Genomic DNA, 24,872 nt, shown 5'->3' with positions numbered 1-24,872 from the left:
ATCTTAACCTTATGTTTCCCTTTTGTCCAACTAGTGGTAACTGCAAAAAAAAGCATACAGAGCTGGTTTATGGTATTTCTGTGGCAACCTCTTTATTGGTAAAGGTCATCACTAAAAACTGAACACATCTCAAGGTTACAGAATAGTACTGTATTAGAATAGAATAGAATAGAATAGAATAGAATAGAATAGAATAGAATAGAATAGAATTTCAGCTGGAAGGGACCTACAGTGATCATCTAGTCCAGACCAAATGAGGAAATAAAACAATTCTGTTGCATAATGATCCAATTCTAAGTCAAATATAAAAACTTACAAACTCGGCCCTGGGAGGATTGTTTGAAAGTGAATTTGTCAATTATTCAAAGGCGTTAGAACACATACTGCTTTTTAATTGCTCTAATATTAAATTAGCAGAGGCTTATTGTATGCAGAACATACAGTTCTATATACTTCCTTGTTTTACTGGAAAACCAGTTATCTCTGGATAAGTTCTGCTGGAACAATTAGTTCACCTATGTGGCTGCTACAGATCACAGAGGTTTTAGTGTGATTAGTGCAAGAGATGGGTGGGGAATCATACTGCAGCCACTTAATGCTGCTCCACAATTCTTTTCTCTTCCTGTATGTTACAGTTTAAGCTATCCTCTTGGATACATACGTCTTGATAGGTACATCTCTGTTTAGTCTTTGGAATGCATATTTATCCTGCTAATGACTGTTGAGTAGTCCAAAATTTCAAGGAGGATTTAGTGCCATATTGTTGCCATAATTTTTTCCTCATTTATAACATCAAGCAAATACAAGAAAATAGCTAACCAGATATGCCGCTTTAGGTTTCCGAAACATCCTGAACACAACAGAGAAAACAGGAATCTGGGTTTTTTTCTTGGAGAATAAAATGCTCAAAGGGTATCAAGGAGATTATGATATAATAAAATGCAGTTATGTTGTCATAAATGGTTGACATGTTTTTAATAATAGGGAACTCCTTCCTAGTTTTATTTATAAATGTTTTAGCTGTTACATGTTAACCGAGGAGATTAAATCTCATTGGGAAGATGCAGTGAGTGCTACCAAGTCAGCAGATCTGATTCCCCGTTTCCCTTACAGTTTTAGTTAAACCAGTTGTTTTTAAAGGTGAGTTTATTCATAAAAGCTCTTCAAGGGCTAGGATCTGGTCTCATCTCCAGTTTTTTGAACAAATAGTGATGTCATGTTATGCTGGCAGTTATTTATTAATTAATTAATTTCCCAGTAATCAGTAAAGAAAATGCTGAACAGGAGCTACTATAATGGGACATATTAAAATCAGGAGGTCTAATTACATTCATGATTTCCTTTTTTTTTCTAATTGGCCAAAAGCCTTCTGTAGAGTTAGTGTTTCCTTCAACAAATGTTTGAATAAGGCAGAAATCCCAGAGGACATGAAGGAAACTGAAGGATGAGAAGAACAAAAGCAATGAACTGAAATGTTCCAAAGAATAACCTGTAGGGCTGTCAAACTGACATTGGTATGGGAGAGAATAAGGAAAAAAAGAAATTACAGGGTGAAGAAAGCAACAGCATCTGATGCTGATTATGGAAAAAATTTTGGAAATAAACTTGATCATTTTTTAAAACACATACAGTTGTTTGCAAAAGATGATAGTGTTGATGCGCATGACTTATACCTCTGTAGGGTATTTGTCTTATTTTTACATGGCATCCTGGTTACTGAACTGTAATGACAGAAAGCTGAGTAGTCATAAAAGGGATAGAAAAGTGATTATGAGGTGGAATTCAAAACTGGAAACAGTCACTGAACAGGTTCTGGAAACATACAAATTAATTTACATAACATTATGAGCCTGCTTGGTGTTTAAATTACCTGGGGAGGGGACTGACTCACCCGTATTGCTTTTTATTACACTCAATTTCATGTACTCTTGTAACTATTTACCTGTCACAGGTTCTTTTTGATTGTAGCAATGGTTTTCATTTAACACCCAGCACAATAATGGCAAGGTAATGAAGATGTTTAAATTCCCCCTGCAAAACCAGAGGAGAGTCCAAGGCCTTGTTTTCTGTAGCAAAGCTTTTATTAGCACTTGACAATGAGATTATGCAATCCTCCAGCTCTGGGTAGAATAGCTGGCACAGGCATGCGAGAGCAGGAGACTGCCAAAAGCCTCTGCATGCTTTGGCACCTACAAAGTGGCTGTCAATTTACTAAGGTTCCTAATCTGACAGTCACTAAAAATAGTTCAGGTGGCTGCTTTCTGCTGATGAAGAAATCATGTCCCTCTGGATATTTATGTTAGGAAGGAAGGGAACAATTAGTGAATTGCAGTTTAGTTGCTTCCAAGTTTACAGTTGAGAGTATGTCAGAGAGCATTTTTGTTTATTACACAAATAGTTTCTTGAAAAATACTGAAACTTCTCAAGGAAAGGAAGACTATACATTATGGTGCCTGAAAATAATGAACACATTTTGCTTGTAAAATGGCATTTATGGCATTACTTTAAAATTACTTCAGTTTAAGCACACAGTTGTTTCTGTCTTGATAGTAACTAATGAACATTTTTTACAGGCAGCAATCAGCTGAAGACCTTGCAAGAGTACCTGCTAATTCCACCAGCAATATCTTGAATAGGCTATTGCTCAGCTATGATCCCAGGATAAGGCCTAATTTCAAAGGTTTGTCAAAGCCCTTTTTTTTTAACCTTTGGATTTTAACTTTTACTCTTTTCACAAAGAGAAAATTTATATAGAGATAATATTCAAAAGCTAAATTTCTGTTGTTGGGTTCTTGGTTTTTTTTAATGGAAATTTCCCTAGATAGTGTGAAACTACAGAAGATACTTGTCCTTTTGTGCTGGAAGATAATATGCTAGGATTTCATTGTCATAATAGTATGTGATGCTTTATTACTATTGGTCTTATTTTATAAAAGACTGTTTAAAAGTAGAAATATAATTTATAGAATAAGTTTTTAAAATATCTTTTTATCCCTACATTTTAGTTAGACTCTGCTTTACAGTATCTTAAAACACCAGATTTCTCTATAGACATCCTTTAAGATGACTATAAAAAGTTGGGGTCAGCAGTATCACTATTAGGAAACCATACAGTTATTCAATCCTTTAAAGATATTTTGGTTAGAAAGCTTACACACTTTGGGAATTCAAATAGGTAATGCATTTAAACACATTTTCTGCCTTTAAAACATCTCCCTGTAGTCAGATGTTGCAGGATTCTTCTGTGTAGGCAAGTGTGACTCCTTATATGTGCAGAAAAACATGGAATATATATTCTCTGCAAAACCTGTAAGAACTCACACAAGTTAGGCTGTAAATTAGGCTTTCCAGGAATTCGATTATTTACCTTCTGAAAAAAGACGTAGACAATTTTATTATATGTAGGCTGTGCCATTTATGTAAAACAGCTCTTTCATTTTAGAACTCCCATATAATGTGCATTAAGAGATATTTTAGCATGAATATCATGAGTATGAAAAATTTGGAAATCTTTAATTTTTATTGTGCTTTTGAAGAGGCTGTTTTCAGATGTTCTGTTTAACTGTTTTATAAACATATTAAACTGAGTTCTCAGCAAGTGTACTACTTCTTTCTTATTCTCTGTAGAACCATATTTATATGTTTTCAGCACTAAGCCTTGTCACAAAGAATAAATGTCCAGCCTCTTCTCTACCTGTTCTTCAGCATAATCAGCTTGTAATCACAAGGCATGTTGCAGATTTCTTTATATTTTTGATAACCCTTCTGGCAGCCTGGTAAGAATCAAGACGGAAGGGAAAGGGAGGACATGTAATGTTAGCTCAGAGGGAGGTGGAAGAAAAAGAACATTTTCTGACAAGTGGTTTGCCCATGTTAAAATGTTCCTCACGCATGAGTGATTTTCTTGGACAGCACTTCCTATTCGAATCTGGAAGAGAGAGTTCACTCTTGGCTACTAGTGATGTGATGGGTGCTCTGTCACAGGCATTAGAAGAGGTATTATGCTTGTTGCATAACCAAAAGCATCACACATAAGTAGTCTGATTTAAAAACCCCAAAACCAAACTAAACCAAACCAAACAAATTGGTTTACCTGAAAAAAGTGAAATTTTATCTTCATAAATTTCTGGTGACCAAGAGAATGAGTTTGAATTTATGTCTTAAATGTATATAAAAGGATTTTATGCAGACAAACACGCTATTAGAAGAGTTATATATTACTTTGTACTGTATTTACTTAGTCTGTCAGAACAGTCTTCATATATTCTATCTCTTTTGTTGCTGAAAGTAGGAAGAAACCCACTGAATATTTGTAACAGTGTAAATGAGATCAGATACCTGTATCTAGTGGACATTCTGACACTCACACAATAGAGATACTAAATAAAACTAGTGGCCCATAATTAGTTCTCTCAGCTATCGGGCCACTTCTCCTTGCTCTGTGATAACTCTCTGTTAACACCAGATTAAATGACTGCCAATCAATTCCCTCAGGGTGACAGAGGGCAGATGTAGCAGCTGTCATACCATCCCTCTTCAACTACAGGAATCCTGGCTGTGGAAAAGAGAAAAAATCCAGGCCATCTTAATATCTTCACAGCTGCTGACTTCTAGAAATTTTTTCTTGACGAATTGGTAACCATTGTAAAATGGAACAGCTTTCCAACTCTTTCATAATGAGGCTAGATAGCCATGAAAAATGCATGCACTAATCTTTACCTGCCTGCATACTTTACGGTTATGTACTTGACTTGCACAAAGAGGTATCCTCTTAAAATATAAGGAAATATCATAAATCATAAACAGGTAATTTGGGATGATAAATTGTCATTATGACCTTGACAGTTAAAAGTGTCTGCTGCTGGAAATGTGAATTGCCTCTATCTGTTACACTGTGTGCAAAAGTAATACTGGCTTGTGCATTCTGTGATAACAGAAAATCATGGAATTCAAAAATTATTCATTTAGATATATGGTTAGCAGAATTCTTTAAGATTAGCTCTCTGGAATAAGGATTTTTATTTTTTCTGTTGTCTTATCACTAAGTTATAAAGAAGTTTAGGGATTTCTATTGACTTTGAAAACTGTATATATGCTAACTTAAAAAGATAAAGTTGTATGACCGTATAAAAAAAATATTTTACATTGTGGCATTGTGATAATGGTATAAAGGAGCTTTAAATGAAGGATAATGTACCTTTACTGGATTGTGCAGCTCACTAGAATTATTTTTTTAAAGGAATTCCAGTCGATGTTGCAGTCAACATCTTCATTAACAGCTTTGGGTCAATTCAAGAGACAACTATGGTAAGAGTGAAATTAAATTATTGTAGTACACATGGAAATGTTCTTATTAAATTAAATTCCAGACTGAGGATTATGAACTATAAAATAGAAATAATTGTTGTGGTTGCGGACACTGAGACTTAAGATAATGGAAGTAGTGATTGTCTGGCTGTGCTTTATGCCATAAACCTAAACCTATTCATCTATTTCACTCTATATGTGTCCACAGATTATTGTAGCTTTTCAAATCTGATTTACATGAAAGGAAATCCATGGTTTCTAAGATGCAAGAGAGAGACTAATTTCCATAAGTTTTTAAGTGCATTGGAAGAACCCATTTGATAGTATGAATTAAAGAATCTCCCTGAGAGTTATTACATAGGTTTCTTGGTGTGTTATTCAAAAAACCCCAAACCACTAGGACTGTATATGAGAGAAAAAGAACAGACATGCATAAGGATGAAACATACAGGTTCTTTGTTTTATGTGGATCTGAAGATGTAAGTAAATAATGGAGGATAGAAGGAGGAGTAGTAAATTAATGGACTATCAATAACCATAGCCTGACTCCTGTTTATTTACTGCATGAGAAAGATAAACTAGGGAGTGAAGTTTCCAAAAATGTGTTTCTAGTTTAGCCAGAAAATTATCAAAAAAAGCATGTCAATAACAGGATGAATTAATCCTCATTGCAATTTTGACTTCTTTTGTTTCTTTGGGAAATAAAATCAATTTCAAAATATGAGTTGCTTCATCAAAGCTCTTTCTGATATTTTGGGACTTGCAGATCTTTTTTTGTAATTGTATTTCCAATAAATACTATCAAAAATATTGCCAAAAAATTGATTTAGTTATTGGAGATGTTCTGACCTGATCAGGTTTTTCTTTTGCATAAAAAAGAGGGGAGTGCACCATGTTGTGCCAGTACATGGAAAACCACAGCCAAGACATGCACTGAGTGGGAGTTCTGAGGCATTCCCCTATTGCTTTGGTGACCTGCTCCATCTAAAGCATTAAGGCAGTTCACAAAATCAAGTTGCTTTTTTAATGCTGTGATTAAGTCAGCATTCTGACTCAAAATGGCAGAGAAGTAATAAACCACAATAGCACTAATAAGCAATAAAACACATTTTTTTGTTGTTGGAAGTAAGTGCCCACTTAAAATTCAGAACCAGTTTACATGTTACCCTAATGACTCTTCAATAGGACTGCAGAGCCACTCCAAGTTGAACATACTTGGTGGCTGGAACAGTTTTGAACAGCTTGGCCAGAAATTTCTGTTTCTTTAGCTAGCAGTGAATAAAGACTTGTGTTTGACTGCAAGTAATCATAAGTGAACTAATGGCATTAGTGGGAAGTAGTATTAAAACAAAAAAAATGTAAGTTTGCCCAAAAGGCCACGAGATTTATTTCTGAAAAGAAAAAAAGGACTTTAGTTTAAAGGAGGGCAAGGAAGAAGAGCAGGAAAGTATGAGTGAGATAAGTGTCTTAAAATGTCAAGTATGTTAGGCCAGCCGGCCCTTTCAAGTTTCTGAAATGAATTGCATGCTTTAAAAAGTGAATTTTAAAGAGGCTTTTTTACAATTCACCCAGATTCAAATAGTAACAAAACATGAATGTGAGGGATGTGCTTCCCCCCACCCCCTCCAAAAAAAAGTAGCATGCTCTCTGCAGCTATGTATGTATGTCTGTCTGTGCCTTCCTGTTATGGTCACTCACAAATTTACGAGTATGTTCTGTAAGTCATGCACTCCTCCATAACTCAGAACTTCAGACACCATCCTTACTTTAGTTTATGCTTTTATTTAGATTTCTATGTCTAGCTGATCACCGTGATAGCTAAGCATGTTTATGTGGAATTTGGATTACTTCTTGATTGCCTTAATGTAACACAGGAAGCACCAACAAAATAAACAGTCAATCTGTTCTTCCATGTATTACTTGGAAAAGTCTTCCTGTTGCAGTGGGCAGTGGACATTCAGGAATCACTGCTCTCTTGAGGATAGGTTTGTACTAGTCTTCAAATGGTCTGGGTAATACATCAGACAGTAGAAAGATCCCTTAGACTAGGAAAAGACTTGTACCTCCAGAGTCACAGGAAAAATATTTCCTGGAGGTGAGGCACCAAGTCTGTGAAGGATCAGAGGGGTCTCTTGTGTTCCGAAAAGGAGACATTTGCAGAAGTACCAGAACTGCTGAAAATGTTCCTTGGTGTTAGAGAAGAGAGTGTCTGGCTACATCTCTACTGTCTCTGGTGTTGATGAGAATAATGAGGAGTATTGATTAATACACTGTCTCTACCAGAAGCTACTAAACTGGTTGGAATGATACCAAAATTTGTGGAAGTATTTATTTCTAAGTCTTTCAGTCAACGAAATATTGTGATGATACTTTGCTCTTAAGCCACTGCTGACTGTAATAATTAACTCCTACATTTCTGCCAAATCTATGTTGGGGTAAGGCCATGCCAAAGCAATGATTCCTTCTTTTGTGTAATGGAAGTGTGGGAAAAAAAACCAGTGGGGGCCAGATGATTGGAAGTGAGGTCATGGTAGAAGGCCCAACAAGCAAATGTGTAGAGTGCCAGTGAGAAAAGGCCTTGCTTGCTGTCCTTCTGGTCCTGAGATAATTATATTCTTAGCTATGCAGTTGTCAATGAAGAGTTGAAGTTACCTCCTTCTGAGTTAGAGTCCACTTAGATTTAAGAAAGGAGGGAATTTCTTTATGGAAAAGCGTCAACATGTTTGAAGCTACATTGTTTACAAAATAATACCCATTTTGTGGGTCCTATGCCCAGAATCCTGTATTGCTTTAATCAAGCCCTTGTGAAGAATCTGAAGGGCAAATGTTTGCTCTGTGTCTAGAAATGATAGTGTTCATGTTGTGTTGTTTAATACTGAAGAGTATTGTAGTGTTTCCACACACTTATCAAGCAGGTCACCTGGAAAAAAATAAGCAAAAGAACTAGTGAACTACAGAGAGAATCAGAATTTGTACAGATAGAAAGGAAAGGAGCTTACACTGGAGCTGCTACCTTCCAGTAAGCTCCCTTTATCTTGAATCCTGTAATTTGTTTCCTTCTATATCGTGAGACCCCTTGTCTAGGATCCCATGTTAACTCTGCTTCTGAGTTGCGCAAGTTTTTTCAAACTGCAGATTTGTGGTATATTATGGTGTTTATATCAGATTTAGAAACTGTTTTAAACTGGATGACCAGCCAAGGATTCCTAGGGATAGAGAGTTTCTGGTATAAATACCCATAGGGCTATTTTTTTTTCTAGGATGATGATCCAACTCTCTGTCTACAGAATCTATATTCAAAGTTTTTGCTTGCAGTGTGACGTTTCTTCACTGACTCAAATGACAAAACACCACTTCTTCCTTCTCCTTTACTTTAAAACCTTTCTGAAACATCTTTTTAATATTCATGAATATAAACAAAAATTCAGTTTCCTTATTTTAATCTTAAAAATGACATTTTCTACTTCATTAAAAGGAAGCATTATTGTGTTGCCTTTCTTTGTATGAGTGCAGTTTATGTAGTTAGTCTTTCATGATCTATGTGCTCCATTTTGCAGAGAGATGTATAGGCTATGCTTGCTTTCTGGCCTGAGGTGGTTTTCTGGCCACATGCCCACTGTTTAGTAGACTTTTGAAATATTTCCTAGAATGCCTCCCAGCTTCTCTGAAAACAACTTGCCTTCTGTTGGAGTTGCATGGGAAAACAAAGCCCTCTAGAATACTTCCATGTCTCTTTCTACCTGACAGGTCCTCCTAGCTCTAATGCTCATGATCCTCTTCCCCTAGTTTCAGGCTTTTTAGTTGCTCTTTGACTCTCCGTTACTATAAAATGCCAATCACTTTGCAATATTCAAAAAAAATTTGTAAAATGTACAGTAGGAATACCATGTCCTCCATGCAGACTGCTTCTTCAGCCCCTGTTCAACCTAATTGTAGTGCACTTACTAAATTTTAAAATTTATTGTGCAAATTTGAGTGGACTGGTTACAGACCCTTTTCAAGACAGATTTATACCAGATCATTGTTTTTACTGCTGCCAGATGCTATAAGGGTCATACTCTTCTAAGAAGCAGCCCTTTTGTACATTGTTGTCTGGCTAGCCACAGTTTTGTATTGTGACATCTCTTTGCTTCCTTCTACATTTTCTTTATTGCCTAGAGTATATGGTGGCCTTCCTCTTCCAAGTGTCCCATCAAGGTCTCTACTTTAGGCCTGAACTTCCCCATTTTAGATTAATGGGGTTTTTCTTCCTTTGGGTTAAATGGGAACAGACTCAAGTTCTTAAAATGTTGAAACATCTGATTGTTTGGTGTTTAAGTTCATTTGTAATAGAGCAAGGCAGGAAATAAAATAGCATCCACCTGATCTTACTTCCAATTCTTATTTTGCCAGTGCATTCTGCTTTTCAGTGATGTAAGCATCTCCTTCTACTGAATGGGTAAGCTGAAGGCAAGTGTTGGACAGTGCTTACCCTTTGCCTATGGCTTTGAGAAGGCATCTGATTTTGTATAAAATTAGGGTAGTGCACTTGTTTATGGGGAAATTGAATTCAGTTTAACAAATAGTGTAATGCTTGTGAGCATGAATGGTATGCAGTATTTATCTCATATGGTTTAGAGTAATTTTTTTCACTGAGACAAGAAGTGCATATGGAATGGGAACTTTCAGCAAGAAGCAAGTAAAGGAAATTTTCAATTATCTACATATAATTGAAAAGATGCTTTCTGAGATAATGACCTGAATTCCCTCCAATTATGAAGCTTCTCTGTGAGAGCCTTCCAGTACAAATTCACTTCATATTAACCATTATTTTTTGCTTCTTCTTTACTTTGGAAAGACATTATTGGTCTTTGTATGAATATGAGTCAGACTATGTATATTTTTTCCAAAACCAACTACCAACAAGTAACAAGTACTTAGTTTTGCTTTGCTTTTCCTTACAATGCAGTAAGGAGAAATATTACAAAGTATAGTGTAATAAAGAAATACATGGACTAATTTTACTGGTGGAATGGACATGGGAAAGTGGGCACTGTACTTAAATTTACAGAGCAAATCAACAGAACAAATTACTATCCATGATGTTTTAGCCAAGTGAACTCCTTCTGGTTGAAGTTAGCATGACTGTCTCAACATGGCACCTGCTTTGGACTGTAAATGTAGTAAGTACAATGGAAGATAATTCAGCTGTATCAACAAAAAAATGTGTAAGAGTCATTGACATGTAGAATAAAAAGCTTTATAAACCAGAATCCATTGACAAACCAAAAATATGTCGAGAACCTTCACTCACAGATTTCTAGCATTTTGCTATAATTATAGAGAAGTGGCAGTGTTTCCACTGCTTTGAAAGACACAGCCCTTATCTCAGGAGGCTTTGTACCTAATAGACAATTATGAAAAAACAAAGCATGCTATAGAAGGCAACTAGGAAGACTGGAGATAGAAATTATCTTACATACAGAATTTTGGCTCATTTTTTTATGTTTAACTTTACTTCAGCAATAGCTTTGTTCTTTTTCTGTACGTGATCTGCCTAGTTTACATATACATCGAAAAGAGGCGCTGGCTTAAATGTAAATGTAAAAAACAAAAAGACTTATGAGATAAGACTGAAAAATCATAGCTGATATTCTAGGTCAAATTTTTCCTTCGGATGCACACAGCTTTCACTTAGGACAGAACACGTGCAGGGTATCATTTTGCCCTGAGACACATGCTACTCCAATTCCCAAAAGCGAAATTAGGTTCTCATTGAGCATGGCTCTACTACTGTCCGTCCTTCAGCCAGAGTCCTTCTGAATCCAGAAGGAGATTTCTTCTGTAAAGCCTTGATTTTGTCTCTTTGAGACCAATTCTGTTTCTCCTTTCATACATGCTACCTCAGTACTTATGTTGCAAGCTGGCATCAGTTTTCCTGTTACCAAAATAGTTCCAGATCACGGTCAGAAGGTCTGAGACTGTATTCTGGGTGTGTAGTATAAAATCCATTATCTACCTGGTCTGTTTACTGCTTTTATAGTGTGATATTTTGCCATCAGTGTGCCACGTAACCAAATGGAGAGTAAACTGGAATGGGCACTCACAGGATATCATGATAAAAGTGATATCATGCCTGCTGCCTGCAGCCATTTAGTGTAGCCAAGCTATGGCCTCTCTCTGCCCTGCTGCATGCTTTTCTCTACACCTGGGTAACAGGGAACTGCTACTGAGGGGATGCAAAAAATGATTCTGGAGCGGCAATTTGGTCATTTGTTTAAGGAAAGTTGCTATATTCAAAACGTGAGTGAGATGTAATCTAACCGTAGTAAAGTCTGTTAAACATAACACTTCGTAATGTAATTTGAGTAGTGATTACTGTGTGATAGAAAAATCAGAGAATAATTTTTTTTTCTCTTCTGAGTCTGATAGAGTGGTTTTATTTCTCTGTGGGGTTTTTGCTAGACTTTTGGCTAGTCTAATACTTGTTTATTCTTCCCATCAGGATTATAGAGTCAACATCTTTCTAAGACAGAAGTGGAATGACCCCAGACTCAAACTGCCCAATGACTGGAGAGGTTCAGATACACTGACAGTGGACCCAACTATGTTTAAGTGTCTTTGGAAGCCAGACTTATTCTTTGCAAATGAAAAAAATGCTAACTTCCATGATGTCACACAAGAAAATATCCTCCTTTTTATATTTCGAGATGGAGATGTCCTAGTCAGTATGAGGTATTTTGTTTATATATTTCCACTATTTTTTTAAAGTGACTTTATGTGAAATATATATGCTCTATTAGCCTTAGTAATGTAATGCAAGTTATGACTAATATTTAAATTTATATGACAGTTTGTAAACAATGCTGCGATTAATTATGTGTGAAGAAATCAGATGAAGGTGTTTTAAAGCATGTCAGCTGATAAAACTGCAGCTGTGAGAAATTTGAAGTGTATATACATTTGTATGTCATGTTAAGCTGACACACTGAACTTGTATGATTGGAAACTAAATTTAAACTCTTCCACTAGTTGCTTAGGTTCCTAGAAGCATACTGGAGTGGATAGTAATCTGAAATGAAGCCTTTAGTAAAAGAGTATATGTTGCACCCTACTTGAATTTCTACAGCAACTAAAGTAAATGATGATTACTTGATAAAGATATAGGGAAACACAGAAATTACAAAATTTGTGAATACGTATGTTTTGTAAAAGTACTGTGAAATAATCCTGATTAAATTCTATGCCTTACTGGATGTTACTTTTTTTCAGAAGTCCATAAATTGTTGTTCAATTTAATTGCAATTAACTTTTTTTTGGTGGTGGTTTGACTTGGTTTATCAAAGGTATACACGATGCCACAAAAATAGTCATCCACTGAAACCAGCAAATTAGTTGATTAAAAAGGAGGTCATAGTGAGTTACAGATCTGGAGAGTTTATAGTTTGTAGAGATTGGGCTCAATTTCCTAACAGGAAGTGAATTTTTTCTGGTATGAGCTGTAACATATTGCCCTGATAAATGTAAAAATGATTATCTGAATATACTGCAACATTACCTTTAAGAGGGAACCCCTTCAGAAGCTAGGGTCATGTGAACTATTTCTTCCTGCAATAGAAATGGATAGAAGAAAGAAGAAAATATGAAAGAGGCAGGGGGTTTTTTGCCCATTTCCAAACAGGATGAGAAAAGTCAGTCTCAAGACTATTGCTGGCAGTGATCAGAAAAGAAAATACATTGGGCAGTCAAAGCATTTCATTTGGCTTGCTCTGAAGGTCTTGGTTTTGATTACATGCTTCTGTAGGAGGTTTGGGGTGTGTAGAAATTAATATTTCTAAGTAGAAAATAACTTCCAGCTATGAAAGAAGTTTCCCATCTGAAAGAATGAATGTTAAATGAAACCTTGAAACATTTCTCAAATATTTTTTCTGGGTTGCAGCTATTTATAAATGAGCTCAATAGGTATGGTTAATGGTTAGTGAATATTGAGTGAATACTAATAGAAGTGTTTCTGATGGAAATATTACTCTCTGAAAACTTGCAGATAAGAAAACCAGGTTCAATAAAGTTAGAAATTATTGTCATCCTCTAAAAATATTTGGTTTATTTTAATGGCACACTATGTTCTTACATTATATGTATGCAGGTAAGATGAATTTTTTGAGGGACTGTGATTTGGTGACATTTTTAAAATATATAATTTCTATGTCTTGTGGTTTTAGTTTACAGAGATATTATGACATATAAATGAAAGATTCTCCAGTTATCAAAATACTTGCATGAAAAAATGTGTATGAGGGAAAGCTCTTGCACAAATAGTTGAGAATTAGGAAACTGAATGCAGGAATAAACAGCTACTGCTCACATCAGGGGAAGTAAACAGCAGACTCCCACAAAAAAAAATCTCTTCTGTGTTCTGTGTTCAACATAAATCAACTGATAAACTGGATTTGCAAGTGCATTTGATGATACCAAAATTTGTAGAATGGTAAAGATAAGAGACAACAGTGAGAACCACAAGTTAATCTAATGACTAGGCAACAAAGTCTGGGATGAAATTCAATGTCAACAACTGGAAATGATGCATGAGGGAAAAAATTATTTTAGCTTCACATAAAACCTGATTGATTTTGAGGTGGTTATTACCAACCAAAAAAATAAGCTTTGACTAGTCATGGCTAGTTCTCTGAAAATGTCAGCTAATAGCTCAGTGCTGTTTGAGAAAGTGAATTGAATTCTTGGAAGTATTAGGGGATTAAAGAGAATGTTATGCCACTGCATAAATGTACACTATGCTTGCATCTTGAATGTAATTCTGGTCTTCCAGCTGTAGGAAGGGAGGCAGGGATGGTCAAAGGTATGGAACAGCTGAGCAAGGCTGAACTTTTCACACTGGAAAAAGCAAAATGACTGAGATGGTGGCATAGAGGTCTCTAAATCACAAATGGCACAGAGAGAATGGATGGACATTGATTTTTTTGCCTTCTTTTACAGTAAAAGACCTTTGAGACAGGCCGAAGATAGATAAAAGGGTGTGATTAGAGTGTGTGCAGCTTAGCTATGGCATTCTTTCCTGCAAGATGCTGTTCATGTTAAAGTTTATGTGGTATCGGGGTTTAACCCCAACTGGCAACTAAGTACCACTTGCTCACTTCCTCCTGGCCCCAGTGGGATGGGGAGGAGAAGCAGGAAAATAAAGCCCATAGAAGTTGTGAGTCGAGAACAGCTTAAAAATTGCAGCCAAGTAAAACAAAATAAAAGTATTAATGCTAATACTAATTGTAATAAAAAGCACAGGGGAAGAGTGACATAGAACCCAAGAGAAACAAGTGATGCAAAATAGAATTGCTCACTACCTGCTGAACGATGCCCATCCCTTCCCTGCTGCCTCCCATCTCCTTGTGCACCTGCTCACTGGCAGGGTATGGGAAACTGAAAAGGCCTCGATTTAGAGTAAGCACTACTGAGCAACAACCAGAAACATCAGTGTGTTATCCACATTATCCTCATACTGAATCCAAAACACAGCGCTATGCCAGCTACTAGGAAAAAAATTAACTGTCCCAGCTGAAACCAGGACACCTAGATTCCAGAAAGCAGCTGAAAGAAAAACATCTTCTTGGAGATTAAAAAATCTGTTGATGTCCCTTAAATACTGAAGAGTAACTTCTGGTTTAGGGAGCCCTTGAGGTGCAACTTTTGGGTGCTGCTGGATATCTGGCAAAATAACATTTCCAGATTGCTGTAGTGTCGTATTCTTCTTTAGAAGTCTGCCACTGGCCAATTCTGGAGACAGGACTCTGTTCTGTATGGACATTTGGTTTGGTTATGCTTATGAACTAAATGTATTTTGTCTTATATTTGTAGTTCTCTAATTTGTAAACTATTATGTGTTTAAAACCCTCTATAGAATTTTATTCTCTTATTTTATACTAGTGAGATATCCATTTCAAACTGCTAATTATAACTTCTAAATTTTGTTTGTGCTCTTTTAGAAGATGAAAATCAAATACCTGTGATTTTTTTCTTTCTCATGGCCGTCTACTGCCTACCTGGCAGCTCACACTGTTTTAAAATATAATTTCTGTATTTTCAGGTTGTCTATTACGCTGTCATGCCCTTTGGACTTGACCTTGTTTCCTATGGATACACAGCGCTGCAAGATGCAATTGGAAAGCTGTATGTAAATCACTCTGTCCATAAAAACAGTTCTCTTCTAGGCATGCATGAGAATCAAACAAAAGTTATCAATTCTGTATACTTCATCTCAACATTTTTAATGAATAATGAAATTGATATTCACTGGTTCCTACCAATATACATTTCCCTATCAAAGATGTTTCTTACTGATATGGCACTGTGCACTCTTTGTTTTAGCTTTTGCTATCAAGCAAGATGATAATTGAGAACTTTTATAAAAGCATTTACAATAAACTGAGATAAATGGAAACATATCATTTGGAAAAAAAAATGGTTTTTCCAGGCAGCTTTAACTTCCACAACCTGTGCTGCTTTGTAGGTTGTTGAGGCCCAATTTATCCCCTTGCATTGATGATCTATTGGTATTGTTTGGAACTCCTTTGATACAATACCAAAGGACAAGTATTTGATGTCAAAGGAGTGAGATCATTTAGTATCAAACCTTTGGAAAGTGGTTTCAGGATGTGTTTTGGATGTAGTCAGGCATCTATTTCTGGTCTCCAGGTGATTTAATCTTACAACAGGGCAGACAGGTCACATCTCTGAAGGGCTTCATGCCATGCTGGAAGTTGCAGACAAAATGTTTCTGAAATCTATCTTCCTTCCCATGCCCATACACAGGTTCCTACTCAACTACAGCTTTTTCCAGCACTTTGATCCCTGGTGATCCCACTTTCTTGGTAATTCTGTTTTCCTGAATAAGGATGAGCGTGAAGCAGAAAGAAGGAAGGTGACTTGTTCCAGTCTGGTCCTGCTGTAACACAAAGCTTGTGCAGCTCTTAGTCCAGCAGGTCTGGTGGGAAAGGTGAGATTAGGGAAAGGAAGTCACAAGTGAAGAAAAGCAAGGTTAACCAAAGCTGGGCAGGGTATCACAATGGGGACAAGGGTAATAATAATGATAATTATAATGAGGATGACAATAATAATAATTAATGTTATTATTATTATTATTTTAGGTTTTGGTTGTCAGCATTTATATTTAGAATTTTAGTATGTCCGTAGCAGTTTTGCTTATCAGTACTATATATGTACATCAGCTGAAGTAAACTCTTATGATAACCCCAAATCAATTTGGGGTTAAACTGGACTTAGTTAGTAATACTAATGGAAGTTCACTTAAGATTTCTTGGTCCAGGTTGCTTCACAGGTGTTGCAAAGTATAGTCATTCAAGGATAAACTACTCATAAAAAAAATTGTGCTAAGATGGTATACTCACATTCAGTGAATTTGCTCCTTTTGAAAGAGTCTGCACTAAACTTTCTTCTACCTTTTAATTCAGTTATCAAAAGTAAGACAGGTACCCATGACTTCCTATCTGTCCTCCCAGCTCTTTCCCTATTAGAAATTGGCAGTTTTATTCTCCTTAGGTTATTTTCAAATCAATATTTTGTTTTTACTTGCTAGACTTTAAAATCAAAAAAGGCCACCAGTTGTTACTAAGATGTTCTTATATCCACAGTTACGATCCCCAGTTGTACATATTCTCTACAGACAGAAATTTCACTCTCCAGTTATTGTTATCATAAAGGATCTTGGCAGTTTTGTGATCTGCTGTGTGTTGGAACAGGGTGAAAACGATTTTATGAATGAAACATCAGAACAACTTTTTTTAATAGTATATTATATTATGGAGCTTTGAAACATTGTGATTTTTATTAAATTGTTGTGAATCATAGAGACATCATTTATGAACAGCTTCACTTTCTTAATCACAGCTGTTTTTCAAAAATTAAAAAGAATAATGCCTTCAGAAAAAGAATGGCTCTTTAAACATTTTTCCCAGGCTTTGAACTGCAAAACGATGTATTCCAACTCCATCTTTTTTATGTTTCCTCATCTCTGTTCCCATCTAACACACATTATCTCTGTTTGAATTAAGTTAATCTTTAATGAACAGAAGGTAGCAAAAAAATGTCATGCAAAATCATGATTCTGATTATGCATATTCATTCATTATTGCTTTATTCTTGAATATTGTGAGTCTAACTTGCACTGCCTCTCACTTGGTGGTGGTATACATATTATTATTTGGGCACTCAGGGGTTTGCTGAGATCTGTCTGTACTCAGGAGATCATGAAGGCACTGAGCTGATTTCTGTCAGACTGTACATCTGCTCTAATTCCTGGTCAGGTATTTCCTGAATGGCAATGCTTTCATGAATCAGGGCTTTTAGACTGAACAAATAAGCAGAGCAGTTGTCTTACATTAACACCAAGATTCATCACAGTAATTGAGTTGTTAAATTCTCTTGAAGTTACTTGGACTCATAAGTGCTATTAAAATTCAGCTTTTTCGTATTTTGCTGGAGCATGAATGAATATGGAGGCTTGAAAGCTGTGGAAAATACAGTTTTGCTTTCTTTGTTTGAAAAATACACGCTGTAAGAAATACCTCTTAGTCATCCTAGTATTGCTGATAATGTAGTGTTTCAGCCACTAAGTCCTAACTTAGGCCTACATAAAAATGCAGCTGTGGATTATTTAATTTTTGTATTTATTTATTTGAAGAGGAGATGAAAAAGAATGGAAGATATATAATACATATATACTAGGTTTTCTTGCAGAGTTTACTGTGATTGAGGTGGTTCTTTAAACAATTATTTTGTTCTTGTAGTTGGTTACACAACTGATGACTTACGGTTTATCTGGCAGTCTGGAGATCCTGTACAGCTAGAGAAAATTGCTTTGCCTCAGTTTGATATTAAAAAGGAGGATATTGAATATGGTAACTGTACCAAGTATTACAAAGGCACAGGTAGGTAATATAATTTATTTCCTTGGTTAAAAAACTCTAAGCTTCCTTCGGTTACTGTTTATAGTTAATGGTTAATATTCCAGTCCATGTCTTATATTTCATGGGTTAAAACAGATTACTTTTAACTAATCTAATGAGTAGTTCATACAATGGTAAGTTTTATATGTGATCATTACAAACTAATTCAAATACAGAAATAACCAAATTGAAGAAGGGATTAAATGTTTGTCTTGGTTTTGCTTACACATCTCGTGATCTTACTATTACCATTTTATTTCTATGGTCCTGATACTTGTTTATGCTTATAAATATCTAACTTTTCTGAAAGAATGTTCATGCTGAATCATGCCAGTTGCAGCAAAGTGGGTAAATTTTGATTTTCTGTTTAGGCTTTTGTTCCATAAGTGGATAGTATTAGACAGTAATTCCGAATGCTTCACCCTGCAGGTTCTTCCTTCCTCTAAGTGTTTTGGAAATTCTGTCATTTTTGAAAGCTGCTTGTGATCCTCAACCCTGTATTTATTTATTCCTATGATTATTTTTTTAATGTGGGCACCATTTTTTCCAACAGTTTCTGTACTCTGGCTTTTAATGATTTATCTTTTTTACCATGATTGATTCCTGCCTATGGAATTGATTCCTGCTTATATCCAAACTACTCATGCTGTGGCAACCACAAGACTTTCTACAAGAACAGCTGTATTTTAGTCAGTGCTTTTACATCACGGGAATAAATCTCCCATTAAAACTCAACTAGGAAGGCCGTGGTGCTGCAGCTTCTGAGGACCCTCTGCAAGTTTCATGTTTCCTATTCGGGTGAAGTGGAGACTCTGTTACTTGCAGTTGCTCCTGTGGTACATTCCAAGCCTGGAGAGATCTCAAGGAACCTTAACAGATCTCAGAGTTAAAAATTTAACTTGAAAAGGTGGTGAAAGTAAAAGTGGGCTTTGTTTTTTAACTGCATAATGAGTGAGTTCTTAGCCTAAGTACATAATTCAGCATCTCAGGTGATTTATAATTTGTAATTAATAAGAAACTAGCTCTCTTCAGGTAAATTCTGCTTGTTTGAAAGCATATCCATCAGCTAGCAGTGGTTGCATTCAGAATATGGTAAAACCTTGCTTAGCAGTGAGAAAAATATTTTGTTCTTAATGAAACAATGAATTTACTGAAAAAAAAAATAGTTTATAAAGTAGTGAAAAACTAAAGGAATTGATCTTGCATTTTCCCAAATGAAATTCATACAAATGGGAAAATTGTAAACCTTATGTTCTATTTGTGATAATTTTGAGGTGTGCCCTAAATCTGAAATTAAATGTCAAAAAAACTTTATATATTTGAGATATTTTTTGGAACCTTAAAAAAAAAAAATTAAGAATTATGCACAAAGAAAATCAGTGTTCTCTCAAGTTTCAGCAACTTGTGACCACAAATGACACTGTGCAAAATGCTCAGTAAAATGTTCACATTCTGTGTGTGCTTTAAACATTAAAGAAAGAACATCAGAGAACCATTTTTTAAAGTTTTCACAATTCTTTTAATGCAAATCCTTTCTGCCAAGAACATCTGTTCGTTCTCATAATCAAACCCAGAATTAATACTTCAGTAATGTGAGTGGAATATTTCAGTACTCTGAAGTATGTTTAAAGGCTGTTTCCAATACTCCATTTTTTTAATTAACTTGAAAATTCTTATGCTGAAGGTGTTTTTTTAAAAGCAGATTTCACACACAGAGCTAAAATTAATTCAGCTAAGGATTTTGTCAGATAATCAAGAGAAGTTTTGCATCAAGGAGCAGATTTTCAAAATTACTACTTTTGTAGGAGTTCCTTGATAATTGCAAAAAAAACTTAATCTTTACTGCCTATTTTGCCAACTGATGTTTTATCATACCTACCTAAGGTGAAAGAGGGTCAGCAAATCTGGGCTGCTTTTGTGGCAAGACGTTGAATATTTATATTTGCAAATTTCCTATTGTTCATCAGTTTTATGACAGATCAAATAGGTCCTTTCAAGCTGAATGGTGAGGGCAATAGATACTATGCTCTAATGAAATATTATTCAAATGCAGGCATGCAGAATGCATTTCCTACATAACACAAACAAATAATGATTTTGAAGGTCATCTCTCATTTGAAAATAAAACCTTAAAGTATCTGGAATCCATTCATAAACTAAAGAGGGAAAATATTTCAGCCAACAGGTCACTGAAGATGATAGAATGAACTATAAAACACAGTAGAATGTCTTCTACACAAGGATGTTTATGTTTAATGTTTTATTGTTTTGTTGTTTTGGTGTTTGTATGCCCAAACAGCACTTTTACAATAACTTATCATTGTACAGCACTTAACTAATACAATATGGAAGATAAATAGAGAACTTTTTGACACATTCTATCTTCTAAATCAGTTTTGCACCAACTGGTTTGATAAATATAGTCCGATTTGAATTTTGAAGTTGTTGTAATATAACGTTGGAATGCCTTTTCCTTGTGATAGAATAGTTTGTGAAGTTTTCAGGTTTTTTACAACACTGTTGTGTTACTATTACCATAAGAATTCCAGTTTTACTAATTGAGTGAAAATATGGACAGAAATTATTTTCTGGTTGTCAGACTTCTTGATACATTTGTTACCTCCAGCAAAAAATGTAATAACTTCAACTTTGTTCTTTGTTGAATTCATCTTAAACATCTTTTGAAGGTTTGTATGCTCTAGATCTTAATTTTATAAGATTTGATACTTTATTGCTTGTTTGCAAAATTCACAGTTTCTTTGAAATGTCTGTACCAATTTTAGAAGTCACCTGTACCAGCTTTCAGTACTGGGGAAATCTCTGCTTAGAGTCACATTCAGATCACATCTTTCCATTCTAAACTTTCTAGACTAGTATTTCTTAATTCATCTTTTGCACAAATTAATGCTAAGTAGGATTTTCAGATGAACTTAAGCAAGTAGGACTGCTAGACCCCATTGGTTTTATCTGGACTGCATCTTGAAGCCAGCATCAAGCTGGGAGTCACTTCAGCCTCCTGCTACTGGTGTGTTTTGAAAAGATGAAGGGTTCCTTACACAGCACAGAGTACCGCAGCCTGACCACATTTGGTGCTTAAGTAGATCTGTAATTTGAATTTTTTTTTCAAATTAAACTCTTTACCTTTATAAAGAAAATCAAAGCATTGAACACTTGTTCTTAAACAGAAAAAGACCTGGAAGATGTGGATCAGAGGTTCACCGGCAAAGCACATTAAACATTAATGCATTTATTTCTTTAAAGGTTATTACACTTGTGTAGAAGTGATCTTCACTTTAAGAAGACAAGTTGGATTTTACATGATGGGTGTTTATGCTCCTACACTGCTAATTGTTGTTCTGTCCTGGCTGTCATTTTGGATCAATCCTGATGCAAGTGCTGCAAGAGTCCCACTGGGTAACCTGCGTTTTCACGTACTGTCACAATCCACTGTAACACCATTGAGCCATTCTCAGTTGCTTTGGCTAAATGACACTGGACCCTGAAAGCAACTCCACTTCCATTATCTGCTCATCATTTTCACTGAAATCTGCTCATTCCTAGTCCTGTAAACTCCACCTTGGCATTAAGACTTCACTTGATAGTAGTTCCAGCATTTGTGTGACAAACACACTGTCTCTGCTCCTCTCAACCTGGACAAATCTGATCCATCTATGCACAGGTGATGCTGCAAACACTGTGGCAATATGCACTTTACAGGAATTTCAACATTTGAATAATCAGTAAGAAAGCAGGATGATAATAGGTACCTATTGGAGCAGTCTTTCTGAAGATTAATAGAAACAATGATGTTTGGAGAAGAGCATTCCTGTTACCTGACTGGCTTTATTTCATTAGAGACTCAGTTCATGAGAGTGCTTCAAGCTCATGCAGTCATGTTGCTCAGCACAACATAGTAGGCAGGCCCTTCATTTATTATGAAATAGCATCATTTCAATGAAATAGCAGGACACAGGGTTAGTAGAAACAATACTGTCCTGACTACTTGGGTTGTACACAGCACTACAGCTCTGGTGTGGCCAAACCTGCTGACCCCAAGAGCTCAGTGACATGCAGAGCCAGGCTCTTCCATCCTGACACTTCTCCTATTTGGATTCCATTTCCCATGTTCTGGCCTCCCAAGGCTCCCATTTTCCCTAGCACTCCCTCCTCTCCAAGCCCATACTTTCCAAATCTTTGCCATGTCCCAGGAGGTTTAGTGCACCTGTTTCCAATACCCAAGTGGTGCAGTTGCAGAATCCCTCCTGCTGCCTGCCTTCCTCAAAAATCTCTTACCCACCCTGGAACCTCCACATCTCCACAGGATATGACTCCTGTTTAGACTTTTTTTCTTTTTTTTTTCTTTTGATCTTTAAAAGTAGTTACTTGGGAAGGAGTCTCAAGCTTTATTAGTTTCATGGCAAGTAACAAATATAATCTTTCACCTTGAAAAGTTGCAAGGTTGCATTACATAATGCAAATCATTAAGAGAACATTTGAAGACAAAAAGGGTGGGGAAAATATAACAGGCATTAAATTAAAAAGAATGAAAGAGGAACTGGAAAACTAGAATCGAAATCAAGCTTTACTGCCAAATTTATAATCCCATGCTTCAAATAGTGAACCAGATGGGCTTATTAATGATATATTAGATTTATAAGTGTCTTAGATTTAAGTAACATTGTCTTTGTAACTAAATATGCATGCTTATTTATTGTTTATTTATTTCGTTCATTGTGTTTATTGGCTTCTATTATGTATTAGCATTTCTCAAATAATGCATTTTCAAAGATACTAGCCATTGACCTGGCTATGTGACTTTTCCTTAATTGCCAGAAAAGCAAAAAACCTCTAAATCTGACCATCCCTTAGCTGAGTCAGTGTTTAGTGTGACAGTTATTAACACTGTCACTGGGGTAAGATTTGTGTTTCTTCAGTTTCGGGAGAGCAACGAACTAACTCTTCTAGCGACATCCTTGAGATCCTTGACCTTGAAATACAACAAGATTAACATTTGTGTGTCAAGTAAATGATATCTAGCCCCAAGAAAGTGTACCAGTGGCTACTTACAGATCTTACTAAATGAGAAGCTACTTCAGATCTTTCAGTTTATTTGTTCATGCTCCTCACTCACATTTGAGCCTTAAGCTTTGGATTGTGGTAAGTAGGCACCTAGGCAGCTGCTGCTAAAAGTGCGACTTAAAATTCTGGTACTAGGGTCTCCAAGGCCGTGCCAATATTCATCAGGCAGCAAATGGTTGCTGAATAGAATATTTCTGTGCTTCTGTCTCACTTTATTGTTACCTGAAAACCTAGACATTTCTTAGTCTCTTATAGTGAACCTTTCATTGTAGGAATTCAGAAAAATGGAAATTAGCTGCTGGTCACCATGATCTCAATTGCTCTACTGAACATGTTAATGAAAGCTCCACAAAAATCTTTTCAGCTAGAATTTATAAGTTATTTCTGTAGAATTCAATCCAAGATTGTAAGGTATAATACTTTAAGGTCTAAAAAGTGGGTGTACAAATGTTTTTGGCACCAGGTATGATATTAATTATCATGTATTAAAATATTAAACACTTTTAAAGTCAGTAGGAACAAAAATACTATATCCAAGATGTTGAGCTGGTCCATGTCATTAGCTAGTTTGGTTATTCAGGAGAAGGATAGAGGCTGCCCTTCAGAAGTCAAGCATAGGCATGCATAGTACTTGGTAGAGTACACTGTTAGAGAATGAACAGCATGCTGGGCACAGGCAAATGAGGCAGTATAGCCTTTTTTGTACTTGTTAATGCAGTTCCTTGTGATCCATAATTAGTGTTCATCCCCAGTCTGCAGGTGCTGGTAAGTGAAAATAATTTTTTTTTAAAGAGAAGTATTCTATGCTCACTTTCTATCTTTATGGGAACATTTGTACTTAAATGCTTCAGTTACAGTAGATGGAAAATAAGCCAGAGCGTACACTGAGGTTTTTGTTCAGTATTTGCTATATCATTCTGTTCTGAGATAACACATCTGGTTGTTCTTTTTTATCCCCATGGACCAAAAAAAAAAAAAAAAAACCAACAGCTTTGCAGTGATACATTGATACTACACATTTCTAAGTCAAACATCATAAAATTTTGTGGTTTAAAATCGCATGACTATAAACATTTCTTTACACTTTAGTGTTTTAGGAGGTAGTAAATTGTCCATTAGAGATTAATGCCAAATAAAGTGTCATATCAATCTTATCAAAATTCAAATAGGAGCAGTAGCTGAAGAATGTGTTGTTCGTGATCAAATAGAAATGAGCGTTTTCATAGGCCAATACAGATAGTTTCATTTTAATTTACATTTTCACATCCCGAGTTATTTAAAATGGATCTGAAGGAAATCATCTCTCTATGAATAACAAAATTTTTCATGCAATATAAGAAACATAGTTGTGGCTAACTGAATATCTCCTTTTGACCAACATTTTCTACAGACATCAATTCTATTTCATTTAGCTGCCCATTCATAAATAAAGATTTTTATCATTAGCATTCACAAAACCAAAATGGGACATTCTGAACTTGGAGATCGAAGTAAGTTTTCCCCACATGACAGCTATTTCTAAAGTTAGCTTTT

The 24,872-nt window shown here is 35.7% G+C and overlaps 1 protein-coding gene across 1 annotated transcript in view; it reads left to right on the top strand.

Moving 5' to 3' along the window:
- Positions 1 to 24,872, top strand: part of GLRB (glycine receptor beta) — a gene marked incomplete at both ends in the record, with an annotated part of 44,890 nt that overhangs the window by 8,930 nt on the left and 11,088 nt on the right. Inside the window, 6 exons of the mRNA XM_082281792.1 lie at positions 2,574 to 2,680; positions 5,240 to 5,307; positions 11,792 to 12,021; positions 15,383 to 15,465; positions 18,102 to 18,242; positions 21,522 to 21,674. Of these exons, the coding sequence (XP_082137918.1) occupies positions 2,574 to 2,680; positions 5,240 to 5,307; positions 11,792 to 12,021; positions 15,383 to 15,465; positions 18,102 to 18,242; positions 21,522 to 21,674 (782 nt within the window). The remainder of the gene's footprint in view (positions 1 to 2,573; positions 2,681 to 5,239; positions 5,308 to 11,791; positions 12,022 to 15,382; positions 15,466 to 18,101; positions 18,243 to 21,521; positions 21,675 to 24,872) is intronic.

Source organism: Coloeus monedula, assembly GCF_965178545.1.
Source record: "Coloeus monedula genome assembly, chromosome: 5".
Classification (NCBI taxonomy): Eukaryota; Metazoa; Chordata; class Aves; order Passeriformes; family Corvidae; genus Coloeus; species Coloeus monedula.
Note: the sequence above shows the minus strand (reverse complement) of the source record. Positions and strands in the feature narration are given on the sequence as shown.